Source organism: Propithecus coquereli, unplaced genomic scaffold (genome assembly GCF_000956105.1).
Source record: "Propithecus coquereli isolate 6110/MARCELLA unplaced genomic scaffold, Pcoq_1.0 Scaffold58, whole genome shotgun sequence".
Lineage (NCBI taxonomy): Eukaryota > Metazoa > Chordata > Mammalia > Primates > Indriidae > Propithecus > Propithecus coquereli.
The window spans coordinates 2,749,436-2,763,032 of record NW_012151729.1 but is presented as its reverse complement, the minus strand read 5'-3'; the positions used below and the strand labels follow the sequence as shown (position 1 = coordinate 2,763,032).

The 13,597-nt window shown below is 55.9% G+C and overlaps 1 protein-coding gene across 2 annotated transcripts in view; it reads left to right on the top strand.

Moving 5' to 3' along the window:
• The first annotated feature begins 5,301 nt into the window (after positions 1-5,301).
• Positions 5,302-13,597, top strand: part of SLC6A7 (solute carrier family 6 (neurotransmitter transporter), member 7) — a 28,626-nt gene continuing 20,330 nt past the window's right edge. For both annotated transcript variants that reach the window (XR_001138072.1, XM_012658298.1), the window contains exons 1-4: positions 5,302-5,768; positions 9,434-9,617; positions 11,715-11,846; positions 12,026-12,260. Coding sequence is in view for 1 of the 2 variants with exons in the window: in XM_012658298.1 (XP_012513752.1) it covers positions 5,736-5,768; positions 9,434-9,617; positions 11,715-11,846; positions 12,026-12,260 (584 nt within the window). In the remaining variant the exon portion in view is untranslated. The remainder of the gene's footprint in view (positions 5,769-9,433; positions 9,618-11,714; positions 11,847-12,025; positions 12,261-13,597) is intronic.

Sequence of the window (13,597 nt, the reverse complement as noted above, 5' to 3'; positions counted from 1 at the left end):
TGTACCTTCAAGAATAAATTTTTTTCTCTTTTTAAAAATGTATAGAAGTCATTATACATAGCGTTAAAGAAACATTTTCAAAACGTAAAAATCATCCTTACCCTTCCCTAACAATTTCATATTCCTTTCCTGTTTTTGTCAGCCTTGCAACAAGGTCCCCTTTAAAAGACATTTGCAAGATCAAAATAAGACATGGTTAGAGTAAGTGTGAGACGGTATAAAAATTTGCGTCCATATTGTGTAAGCAGAATCATCAGACTTAATATATCAGCCTTTCGAATTTTCCAAATACTTTCAGTTCAGGTTTTTCTTTCAACAGATGACATTGACGGCATAGCCCCATGTGCCCGGTATGGCTGGGCCTGGGAGGCGCATAGTCCTTGCCCCCTAGGAGTCCCCAGCTGAGTGGGGAGGACTGACAGGTACACAGATGGCGCTGGCATAACAGGTTAAGTGCCCATCAGAGGTGTGCTCTGGGCATCAGGGAAGCCAGAGCACCTAGGGATCCCAGAGCATGCTCCTAGCCTATCCTGGCAGGCTGGGAGGCTTCCTGGAGGAGGTAATGTTTGAACTGAGACCTAAAGAACTAGTGGGTGCTGGTCAGGCCAAGAAGGGAGGAAAGGTAAAAAAGAAAGCGAGCAATGTGAACTAACGCATACTTTTTAAAACTCCTGGGAGTCTGCCACCTATGGCCTTCTCTCCCCAGGGGCTCTGGTGCCAGCTGCCTGCCACTCTGTTTACTGTTCTGGGAGGTGGCCAGGCCATAAAAAGTGTGTACAACCTTCTGTCATCGCCCTTTGCTCCTGGGGCACATGATAACAATGCACAAGGTGGCTCTGGGCTTGGCTCAGGCCCCTGAAGGGCAGCAGACACTTCTCTCTGTGCTCCTGTTAGTGGCCTGGGAGACACCATGGCTCCGTCAGTAATGGCGGCCACCTAAGGCATGGGAGCCAGAGGCAGCAAAGGAAAGGCCCAGGGTTCCAAGAGCAGAGGGAGGGAGGGGGCTAGTGGAAAGGTGGCTGGTACTGAGTGAATAGATTTTCAGAACTTCCAAAAGTTTGCTCTGTGACCCTTGGTTAACTTCTTGCCCTCTCTGGGCCTCCATTTCCCCATCTGTGAAAATGGGGAGTCTGTCTACCGAAAAGAAATGGCTCTGGTCAAGTAAGTTTGGGAAGTCCTGCAGACTCTGCTCCTCTGGGAGTGTCACATTGGTACGTTGGGACATCAAAGGCTCTGACAAGCCTCACAGCAAAGAAGCCCCCTGAATTTTCTTTAATCCAGCATTCCCCGTGCGTTGCTACCTAGGAGGCCCCTGCTCGGCCCTGCCAGCATCCCACTGAACCGCACACACCTGGGTGGGGATGTGCTGGGCTCGGGGGCCACGCCTTCTCTGTGACTCAGTGTTTAGCAGCAGCTTTTGCTGTCAGATGGCCCGGCTTTCAGCGTGACTACTTTCACACTGCCGGACTTCAGGCAAGTTGCTTAGCTTTTTGAAGCCTCGGCCTCCTCGTTTGTCAAATGGAAATAAAATATCCTAACTGATCTTAGAATGATGTTTTGCCCAGGGCCCAGCACATAGTAGGTGCTTGTGTTTTAGCCACCTGCTCATGGGGCTGTTGCATCTTGTGTGAGACGCTGGCAGGCCTGGCTGGTGTTCTGACCACCCCTGGCCTCAGGAAGACCTCTGCCCGGCAGGAGGTCAGTGGCCAGGCCTGGCAGGCTGGCGGAGGTTAGGAGGTTGCATGGGGCCCATAGGTTGGGTTGGTGATCACCCGTCAATGGGTGTCTGAGCTCCGTGAAAAAGAAAACTTATCTAAGACAACGTCTAAGCAGCCCAGTGGGCTGCCTTGTGCCTTTTGAGTTCCCTGTCACCCAAAAAGCTCCACCAGAGGTTGGAGTGTTGTAATGGCTCAGGAAGGAGACCCCTCAGGTCCTGTCAGACCCTACGGCCACCCCAGGGGTAAGCAGTGTTCCAGCTCTCCCATCAGGAGTGGCTGATGCTGCTTTGCACACGGTGATTTCATGTTCCCCCGCTGCTGGGGGGCAGGCACTGGCGCTGAAGACTTAGAATCCAGAAAAAACTAGATCTGGCCTGGCCTGGCCCTCCAAGGCCTGCAGCTTGGTTGTGGCTTCTGGCAAATCAGAATTGTGCATGTTGGCACTTTGTTTTGTAGACTATTTTAAGGACTCTATAGACCCCTAAGCCCTGTGTTGGGAACCTGAGCTTGTGGAAGAGCCAGTCCTGTCACTGACTGCCAAGAGGTCGGTGTGGGCTGAGCAGAGCAGTCATCGCTCTGCTCTAGAGAGGGGCTCGGGGATGGAGGGGAGCATTATGAGATAGGGGGTCTCCAGCAGCTGAGGATGCGTGTGTGTGCATGTGCGTGTGCACGTGTGTGCATGATGGGCTGGGATGGGGCCAGGGCTTAGGACAAGGGGACTGTGGAGCTCTGAGGAAAGTATCCTGGCTCTAGGGGATGAGACGCCCAGCCAGGGGGACACGGCACAGCCGGGCTAGGCCAGGGCGGCTGTGGGGGGCAGCCCTTCCCAGCGGGGCTGCTCTGGAGCCACTTTCTCTGAACCACACCAGATGGACGAGCAGCCTGGAACCTCGTTTTTCACAGTCACCCCTCCCTGGTGTGACAAAACACATGCTCTACAGTGATAAAATCTGAACGTTTAAGCAAATTAAAAATGTTTATTTATATGCATTTAAAAATATCTCCCTATATAATAAAAGGAAGTACATTTTCATCTAACACTTTCCTTAAATCAGCACACATCCCCATTTCACTGCTGGTTTGATGTGAGACAGAGAGAGAAGGGGGAGAGGGAGGTTGAGTACTTACCATTCGGATTCCGAAGGAGTTATTTGCTGAGCAGTACCCGAACCCCCTCCGGAATGGGGGAGAGGAGATGGTTGGGGCGGCAACCGTCACATGTGCGTGGTCACTGAACTCCTGGCCAGTTGTATGATCATAAAACTGGAGCTTCAATGGATAGATTAATGTATGTGGACAATGTCTTCTAGAACATCCTGGGGGTTCGTTTGTTTTATGAAAGTGCAGACTTTTCCAACCGGGGCTGTGGAGATGGAGGAGAAGGTGGCAGAGAGCTACGATCCGGAGGGCAGGGCCTGGGAGAGGTAGGACTCCTGGGTCACTGGTGTGACTCTGTCTCTGTATCCCTGAGTGAGAGTGCCCCTGGGTCTCAGTTTCTCCATCTGAGAGGCACCCCACAGCCCCGGTGACTGCCACTGATGCTCAGTGGTCACCCCATGATGTTTCTGCTCAAGGAAGCTGGAAGTCCTGGCCCTGTTCCCCTCTCCTCCCCCAGGGCTGGCTCTGTGAAGCAGGGGGACCAGGGGCTGCTAGGAAGGGGCCCTAAAGAGGCCACTCTTGCCGGCTTCTCAGCCAGCTCCCCTCCCTACTCCTTGTTCCTGTGGATCTCTGTGCCTTCCCGAGGGCCAATGAAACTCAAGTGGCAGTGGGAGGGAGCAGTTCGGCAGGGCTGCCACTCCTCCTGTGGGAGACACAGTGGCAGGCCCTGGGGACGGGTTGGGGCGGGTTCTGCCTGGGCCCCATTGGATTCAGGAGGCCCTGCTTCTGCCTCTCCCCAGGCACAGCCATGGCTCTCCTGGCTTTATCTCCAAACCCCAGAGACTCGGTGCCCGGTGTGACCTTGGGCACATGATTTTACTCCTCTCAGTTTCCTCAGGTATTAAATGAGATGCACAAACCTGTCATCTCAGGCTGTTGGAGAGAATTAAAAACGAGATATTGGGTGTTAAAGTCCATCATGAGCACAGTAGTGCTCAAAAAATGTTCCTTCTCTTCACATTCACGGCCACCCTTGGCCCCTTATGAGTGGGGGGGAAGGGGCAGAGGGGACACATTCCTCCTGGGTCTGGAGAGCCCCTGGCTCACCCTGTGCAGCTGGGCTGAAAGGGAAGAGCGGCTGGATGGGACCTGGGGAGGAGAGGCGGCCCTGGGACCTGGCCAGGCCTTTACTCAAGCCCATGCTTTGATTTAAACTCTTGCTACCTCCTTTCAAGCTCCAGGGGTGAAAGGGAGCAGATCCTTATTCTCGCCCCTCCCCAAAGGCCTCCCCCATGCCGACCGATGGTAGGGCAACCGCATATATGGTTAATGTCTGAACTGGGACACTCTGACAGTGGAAGGGGCACAATTTATCACGTATACAGTGGTCCCCTAGCATATAGCAGTCACTCCTAGCAAACCGACGCATACAATTGCTCTAGCCAATTTCCCATCCTAGGCTGGTGGCTCATTTTTTTTTTTTTTTTTTTTTTTGAGACAGAGTCTCACTTTGTTGCCCTGGCTAGAGTGAGTGCCATGGCGTCAGCCTAGCTCACAGCAACCTCAAACTCCTGGGCTCAAGCGATCCTTCTGCCTCAGCCTCCCAAGTAGCTGGGACTACAGACATGCATCACCATGCCCGGCTAATTTTTTCTATATATTTTTAGCTGTCCAATTAATTTCTTTCTATTTTTGGTAGAGACGGGGTCTCGCTCTTGCTCAGGCTGGTTTCGAACTCCTGAGCTCAAACAATCCACCCGCCTCGGCCTCCCAGAGTGCTAGGATTACAGGCGTGAGCCACCGCGCCCGGCCTGATGGCTCATTTTCCAGATATGAAATCATAACTTTCCCAAGGCCATACTGGGAGTGGACAGGAACCCAGTTGCTGATAATCGAAGTCACAAACCATCACGATGACCTGGTGGCACTTGTCTGTCCCTTCTCCTTGCCCAAACCTCCCCATTTTGCTTCCATCCCAAGGAAAGGACTGTTGAGGACTCCTACAAGCCTGGAAGGTCCATGAGGTCTGACTCTGTCTCTGGTGTCACTCACTAGTTCTGTGACCTAGAGTAAGTAACTTAACCTCTCTGTCCTTCCACTTCCTCATCTGTAAAGTGGGAGTAATAACACTTGGCCTCCAGGCTAGGAAAATAAGACACCTGGCCCAGGACCTGGCGCATTTCAGGTGCTCAACAAATATTGATAAATATCTGACCAGTGGTGGAGTGTGCAACTCACAATCAGTGAATGCATGTTAACTAAGCGCCTACTATGTGCTGGGCTCTGTGCTAGATGTTTTCTATGCTTGATCTCCCTGAATTCCCCACACCCCATTAAGGGAGGTGAGATTCTTACCCCCGTTTTCCAGGTGAAGCGGCAACGCAGGGGATTTAAGTAAGGTCACACGGCAAAGACGATGAGGCAGGGGGATGCTGGAGCGCAAGCCTGGGCTGTTAGTGTCAGTGCACGTGGCCTGTCTCCCTAGTTGCCCACCTAAGAAAAGGGAGGCCCAGAGAGGGCAGGTCTCTTGCCCAAGGTCACGCAGGAGGCCGACAGATTCCATCGCGAACCCCCCTCCCCACTCGCTCGGCCCCTCCAATCCGCAGCTCTGCGTGCGGGGGCGCGCGTATCCCTCCGTCTGTCCGTTAGCCCGTCTGTCTGGGTGTCTATGCGGGCTCAGCCGCGCACCCCGCCCCAGCCGCGGGCGCTGCGCAGGGAGAGACAAGGCGTTCGCAGCGCCCGGCCCGCGCTCCACGCCCGCAACCGCCAGACGGCAGCGCCTGCGTCCGTGCCCGCCCCAGCCGGAGCGCGGGAGCCACCGGGGCAAGGGCGCCGCGGCCGGCGGGCGATCGCTCGCTCCCTCGCTGCTCTCTGCGCTCGCGGAAGCTAAGCGGGCGAGCCAGCCCCCAGCCCTCCAAGATGAAGAAGCTGCAGGCAGCTCACCTCCGCAAGGTAGGGCGCCAGGGCAGGGGCAGCCGAGGGAGGGCTGGAGAGGCCCGCCCCCATCGAGGCCCCGGGGGAGGCTTTGAGGGGGCACCCGCCGGCTCGGGGCTCTGGGGGAGGCCCGGCCCAGAGGGATGACAGGGAGGACAGGGGTCGTGGTCTGCACCCCGACCCCGCCCCTGCCATCTGGGGATCGGGATGGAGAGTGCTGGGGGCAGGGGTCTGCTGGGCCAGCCCTGTGAACAGGTGTCAGCAGCCCCAGGCGGTGTGGGGTAGGGGTGGCCTGGGGCGAGGAACAGGTCTCTCCCCAGTCCTGCAGCCTGCTTCCCCCAGGGGCTGATTGCAGGGTAGTGGGTGTCAGAATAGCTGGGCACCAGCCTTGAGCTGGACTAATGTCGCTGAGAGGGGCGGGATGTGGGGGTATGGTCCTGTCCCTCATCTGTGCACTGAAGCAGGCTCCATGAGCCTGAGGGGGGACCCTCCTCTTTCCTGGCTGCTCCTGCCCTGCAGGCCCATCACCTGCTTCCTCCCTGCCTCTCCCCATCTCCTGGCAGCCTTAGTGTCCTGGCTGAGACACCAGGCTGCCCCTTCAAAGGGCTGAAGGGAGGCAAAGGCAGGGAGGGGGAAAGGGAGGCCCAAGGATATTGGGGTGGGGGTGGAAGCTGGGATGAGAGAGGCGTCATGGGCCCAGACCTCAGCCTGTCCCCACCTTGCCTGGCCAGGGTTGGACCTCCCAGCAAGTTGTAAGTGTGTGGGGAGGGGGAATACTGGGGAAGTCTTCTGGCGTTTGGCTTTTGGTTTGGTACCAGTCCTGACCAAGGAGTTAGATCTCCTGGGGACTATTTCTGCGGCTGCCACTTGCCCTGTGACTTTGGACAAGTTCATCCTCTAACCTGAACGTGGGCTGGGCCACCCCCAGCGTGGAGGCACCAAAGCAGGCCATGCCGGGTGTGGAGGGTGCAGAGAGGAATGGTGCGAACTGGAAGGGCTGGTAGTCACGAGAAGACTGTTCTCAGGGGCTGGTGTTACAACCCCCACCCCCTCACACACGCACGCGTGCACACACACTCATTCATTCAAGCTCTGCCTGTGGCAGCTGGGCTTGGAACCACTGTGGTGTGTCTTCTTTATTCACTGACGTGAGTGACTTCTTGGGGCCATTTGTGGGTCTCTGGCATTTTCTTTGTCCTGTCCCCATTCTTTTCCACTCTCCTCTCCCCTCTTGCGTTCCCTCCTCACAAGACCCCTGCTCCTCTCTGCCACACATGATGTAACAGCCACCTTTAGTGAACGGTGCTAGGCCGGGAGTTTAGCGAGCCTTATTTCATTTAATCCTCCAACAATTCTGGGGGCCGAGTCTTATTATTCCCGCTTTATAGACAAGGCAACTGAAGCACGGAGGGGTGAGGCTCACTGCTTACCTGCAGCTAGGCTAAGCAACCTAGAGCTCATGGGGCAGAGGTGGGGCCACCTCCTCTCACGGTCCCCTCCCCTGGTCTCAAGGAGAAGGGGGAAGGGGGTGAGAAAATGCCACTCAGCAAAGAAGCAGCCTTGCTCAGAGATGAGCACTGGACTGGGAGTCAGGGGATCTGGGTCCGAGTCTTGCTCTGCCCTTAACTTGCTATTTGACCTTGGGCTCATCCCTTGCCCTCCCTGAAACTCGGTTTCCTCATCTGTACAATGATCAGGTTGGACTGCAGATTCCCATTGTCTGTCTCCGTCCTGAAGAAGGTATGAGGGCCTTGGCTTAGGCAGTCCTGCATTTCCCAGCCCCTGCTGTGGGGACCGCCATCTGCTGCTCCCTAAGGGAGCGGGTGCAGGTCTGACAAACTCAGGTGTGCGTTCCTGCGTGATCCTGGGGTGGGAAGTGGGGGCGCTCGGGAGTGGGAGCCTCACACCCAGGCGGAAGTATGAAGCAACTCATTAAGCTTCCAACTCTGCCCCATTTATCTGATTGCTTCCTTCTGTCCCCCAACCAGTCCCATCCTCACCGTGCCAGCCTCCTGGGATTCATCCCGTGGTGGGGTTGGGGGCTCCAGGTGGGCTCCTGATTGGCTCAGCTTTGGAGGACCCCATCCCCTGCCCCTGGAGCAGAAGCAGGCTTCCCTCTGATTGGGGGAGGAGGGGGACGAGCTGGCAGCATCCTGCTCTTGGAACTCTTGTCGCCATGGAAACGGAGAGCCAGGACCGCTCCGTGAGCATGGAAAGGGCAGCTTCTCTGGAGGGATCAGAGGAGCCTCATTACCAGGACCTCCTGCCGGCTGGCCTGAATGGGGCTGGGGGTCTCAGGGTGACAGGCCTGCCTCACCACCCAATGCCAGCGGCCAGTGTCAAGTGGCTGCTACCCCATTCCTCCTGGAGCTCACCTGGGAACAAGAGGTTCCGGAAGGCTGACGCTCACCCAGCTGGAGAGGCAGCCTTGGGGAAGGGGCATAGGAAGGGAGGGGCGAGTTTCAAATGAGCCTGGGAGCCGCTGCTACCCTCACCTCAGCGTGTCCGAGATCACAGCTAAGGAACCGCCCCCCCCCATGTGTTTGTTTAACCCTTGGAGCCTTGTTACTTTAAAAGCAGCTTTTCCATGCTCTTTGTCATTGTCACCATCACCCATAATCATGCCAGGCTGTCCCTGCCACCACTGCCCCTGTGGCCAATAGCCAGCCTTAGGCTAAATCACCACTGTGGTCGCCACTACCACTGAGGGTCTCTGAAGGGAGAATGCCCAATGGACCTCCCACCCACTTCAAACCATGGAAGGGGACGTCGGGGCCTCCACTCGCCTCTGTGCCTTCATCTCTTCTCCAGAGACGCAATTATTGTGACTTTCTGAGACAGATCAGGGCTTAAGTTGCTTCTTCCTGCACATGAGCCAAAATTCATGTTCTCAGTAGGCCCCCCTGAGCCACAGAGCTAAGTCTAATCTCTCCCCCTGGGGAGCCCACGTCCCTCCAGGCCTTCCGTTTTCTATGCCCAGGGCGCCCAGTTCTTCCCGTTGTCCTCCTGTAACCTCTTTTCCTGAGCACCCTCCAGTCTGGCCACCTGGCCTTTGGACATGCTGCTCACTGTCTGTCCTTCTTAAACTATGGCTCCCAGAATGATCAAAACTCCAGCACTTGTGGGTGAAGACTCAGGCTTTCACATCGGGAAGCTCTGGGCTCGAGACCTGGTTCTCCCACTAGCCAGCCTGGGAAAAACCTTGGGTGTGTCATGACACCTCCTGGAGCCTCAGTTTTCCTCATGCTTAAAGTGGAGCTCAGATGAGTACGTAGCCCATAGAGTTGTTTTGTGAATGAAATCAGGTAATGTGAGTAAAACGTTTAGTGCAGTGAGCACATAGTAAGTGCTCAGTGCATAGTAACTGTTCTTAAGATATCATCATCATCATCCAAGCAGAACGGTCCCTTCACTTGACCTCCCTGTTAGCCAAACTGTGGGCCAAAAATGATCAGGATCATTTTTTTAGTGCCTGAGCCACTCTGCTGGTTCAGTAAGTTTAGAGTCACCTAAAACCCCGTCCTGCATGTGACCGTGTTAGCCCAGATAAGAGCACTTGATTGTCTGAACTGATAGAGCATCTCTCCATTTAGCCCTGTCTAATCCCATATTCTTGTCTTGGGGTCACAATTCCAGCCTGGCCTCACCTCCTCCTGCACCCCTTTTGTCTCTCTTACTGGTAGCCCGTCACCCCTGACCTGTTGATGACCCCGAGTGACCAGGGCGATGTCGACCTGGACGTGGACTTTGCCGCAGACCGGGGGAACTGGACCGGCAAGCTGGACTTCCTGCTGTCCTGCATCGGCTACTGCGTGGGCCTGGGGAACGTCTGGCGCTTTCCCTACCGAGCCTACACCAACGGAGGAGGTATGGGCCTGAGGTCCCGTTGATGGGTGTCCGGGGTGCTGGGCCGAGGCTCTGGGGCGGAGTGAGCTTTTAAGGTGACCTTTGCCACTGTCTTCTGCGTGTCCTTGGGTGGATTGAGTTGAAAGTGTTTTGTAGTGGCCTGGGGCTGGGAGGAGGAAGCTCACTCTGCCTTGTCCCTTTTCGTCACCGAAGCCCCTCCTCCTCCCTCTCATCCCAGGATAGACACCCACGTGGTTTTCTCCCTGAGGCTGGGCGCTTCCTGGGCCCTGCGTGGTGGGCAGAGGGAGCTGCCTGCTTCGTGATAAAGAGCTGCATCTGCCTGTCCGCGAGCACTGTGCGGCAGCCTCCGCCCCGCCTCCTCCAGAGCCTCCTCCATCAATCATTCTCTCTCTTGAATCTTCAATCTCCCCTTCTCCCCTGGGTCCTTCCATTCAGACTGCAAACACGAAATCTCGCTCCTCTTAAAAAGATTCACTTTTATCCTTGCTTCTCCATCGAGTTACTGTTTTAGGTCTTATTAACAAGAGCCGGGTGGAGCGCTCACGACCTGTCTGGCCCTGGGCTTCGTGCTTTCCGTGCCCGTCTCCTTTAACCCTGACGATGACCCTCGTGGGCAGGCACCATGAAGATGTGGCAGCCAGGGCTGGGAGAGGCCCCCTTTCTTGCCCAAGGCCACACGGTGGCAGACCCGACATTCCAACCCAGTACTATCCTCTCCAGGGCCAATGTGCTCTCACTAGTAATCTGTATCTCTTCGCATCTCCTCCAAACTCTGTAAGAAGTGTGCGTTTATGAAGTGAGAGAATTCCAAATAAAACTAGATGAAGTAAGGCCAGGAGCAGTGGCTCACGACTGTAATCCTAGCACTCTGGGAGGCCGAGGCGGGAGGATCGCTTGAGCTCAGGAGTTCGAGACCAGCCCGAGCAAAAGCGAGACTCCATCTCTGCTAAAAATAGAAAAACTTAGCTGGGTGTGGTGGTGCACACCTGTAATCCCAGCTACTTGGGAGGCTGAGATAGGAGGAGAGGTTGCTGTGAGCTAGGCTGATGCCACGGCACTCTAGCCTGGGCAACAGAGTGAGACTCTTTCTCAAAAACAAACAAACAAAGAAAAACTAGATGAGGCAGGCCAGGCACAGTGACTCACACCTGTAATACCAGCACTTTGGGAGGCTGAGGCAGGAGGATCACTTGAGGCCAGGAGTTCGAGACCAGCCTGGGCAAAATAGCACAACCCCGTCTCTACAAGAAAAAAAAACTAGATGAAGCAAAGAGAAGATAAATTTATAGGGCTAGGACATGTGGAACTGGAGCCACCCTCTGAAAGTCCAAGAGCTCAGTGCTGCTCATGGAGTCTCTCGGCGCTTCCTCTCCCCATTTCTTTACTCGTTCTCTCTGCGTGCTGACCTCATTTTTTCCCGAGACAGGCTTTCTCCCTGCAGTTGGGGGGGTGGAGTGGCCACAGACAACTCTGGAATGACTTCATTCTCCGTGGGTTTAGCCACCCCGGAGCTTTCCAGAACTGCTCTATCTGAATGAATCTATACAGAATTGCAGGGAAGGTCTCTGATTGGCCTGGCTTGGGGTAAGTGCCCACAGGGGGGCAGGGGGTGGCTGGAGGGAGGGCAGGAGGGGGTTGGCTGGTGTGACTGGCAGCCCTTCCCGAGCCATGTGGTGGTGGGTAATTCTCTAAATGAGGCGGCTGCCAGTATGTGAAGAAAACGGGGAGGGATGTTGTGCCCACAGAGCCACAGTGGCAGCCACAAGTCTCTGGGGCAGAGGGGCTTGGTGGATGGATCGGGCATTGATCTTCTTCGGTAGGGAATTCACTCATTCCTTCCCTCGTTTATTCCTTTGCTCGTTCAGCAGGCGTTTCTCAGTGTCTGCCCTGAGCCCAGCCCTGTTCTGGGCACTGGGGCTGCAGAGGTGAGCTGATCACTGCCGGCCCCCTCAGCCCCAGGGATCAGGTGTAAAAGAGCAGACAGACCTCAGGGCCTCGTCAGGTCCCCAGCTGGTGTCAGCCCCCAGGGAGGAACGGAGCTAGAGCAGGCTTTGGGGGGAGCCACCCCTGAGACCCTTGCTGACCCTCCCTCCGCAGGCGCCTTCCTCGTGCCCTACTTCCTCATGCTGGCCATCTGCGGCATCCCCCTCTTCTTCCTCGAGCTATCTCTGGGCCAGTTCTCCAGCCTGGGGCCGCTGGCCGTCTGGAAAATCAGCCCCCTCTTCAAAGGTGAGGCCTCCGTGGTCCCCAGGGGGGTGGGTGTCTGGGCCTGGGGCAGCGGGGAGGTTGCCCTACCCCAGCCCCAAGCTCCAGAGAGACAGGGAGATGAGCCCAGAAAGGTGCCAGCTGCCTGGGGCCACACCGCCAGCCTGCGGTGGGCTCGGCCAAGCAGCCTCCCCCCACTCCAGGTGCTGGCGCAGCCATGCTGCTCATCGTGGGCCTGGTGGCCATCTACTACAACATGATCATCGCCTACGTCCTCTTCTACCTCTTCGCCTCCCTCACCAGCAACCTGCCCTGGGAGCACTGCGGCAACTGGTGGAACACAGACCTCTGCCTGGAGCACAGAGGCTCCAAGGACGGCAACGGGGCCCTGCCCCTCAACCTCACCTACACCGTCAGCCCCAGCGAGGAGTACTGGAGGTCAGGCTGCTGCCGCCTGGCAGCGTGAGAGGGCCCCACGCAGCCCGGGGTGGGCAGAGGGCAGGAAGGCGCCCCATCCCCAAGGGGCTCAGCGCGCACCTGGAAGATGAGTTCAGGCGCTGGTGGTAGGTGGACTCTGGCCTCCATCCCAGCTCCTCACCTGACCAGCTGTGTGGCCTTGAGCAATTTATTTGGCTGCCATTGCTTTGTCTTTAGCATGGGGTCAATAATAGTCGCCGTTTCAGAGGCTGCTGGGAAGGTCAAGGGAAGGAAGCACGTGAGTTGTGCAGTCCAGTCTGGTGAATGGTCAGTGCTCAGGAAGAGCTAGCTGATGAGGATGATGGTGGTGATGATGATGACAGTAACAGTAACATCATGGAGTCTCAGTTTCCTCCTCATAACAGGGGGTGCTAATAGCCCCTACTTTATACAGTGTTGTGCAGTCATTTACACACTTGTTTATTCTTTTAATAAATATTTACTGAGCGCCTACTATATCCATAGGTAAAGCACTTAACACAGGGCCAGGACTATACACAGTAAGGACCATCTCAGATTTGTCTAACAGGAGACGTAAGACTCTAATGGAGTAAGGGATTGTCACAAGAATTAAACAAGGTAACACAGGTAAAACTGTCCCCACGCGCCAGGCACATTGTGGGCCCTGGGAATGGTGGGACACTGTTGCTCATCACCCCATCCCAATGCCCCAGCCCATAGCTGAGAAAACAGGGCCCAGAGTCTCACTCGGTAGTTAATGACAGAGGTAGTACTGGCACTAAGGACTCTTGATTCCTGATCCTGTTCCAGAACATTCTAAAGTAGCCTGGTCCCTGAGTGGGGACCACTGGCTGGCCAGAGAACACAGACTAGACATACCTTCACCTACACAGGGCTGCTCTTAGGAATTTTCCCCCACGTGGGCCCCAGGTCTTGAAATGTTTTGGTCTCCAATCTGCATGTTCTACCCGGTTCATTCATGCGTCTACACCTGCTTCCGAGCACGTCTGACCAGTGGGAAAGGAAGGGCCTGGGTTCACAGCTTAAAGCCAAGGAACTTGACATGGTCGCTGGCAGCTGCGAGGGGTCTCCATGGCAATGCCACGGCCCACTGGCTCAGTCGGGCATGCAGATGGCAGCGGGCAGGAAGCAGATGGCACTGTCAGAGGGCTTACCTGAAGGGAGTCTAGTGAAGGGATTTCTTGAGGGTCAGGGAAGCCACAGGGAAAGGTGAGGCATCAGGGACTAGCCATGGGGAGAGGGCGGTACCACGAACCAAGGAGGCAAGGGGAGGGAACCAGGGGAGAACTGGAGCCTCAGAAGAGTGACTGCCCAAC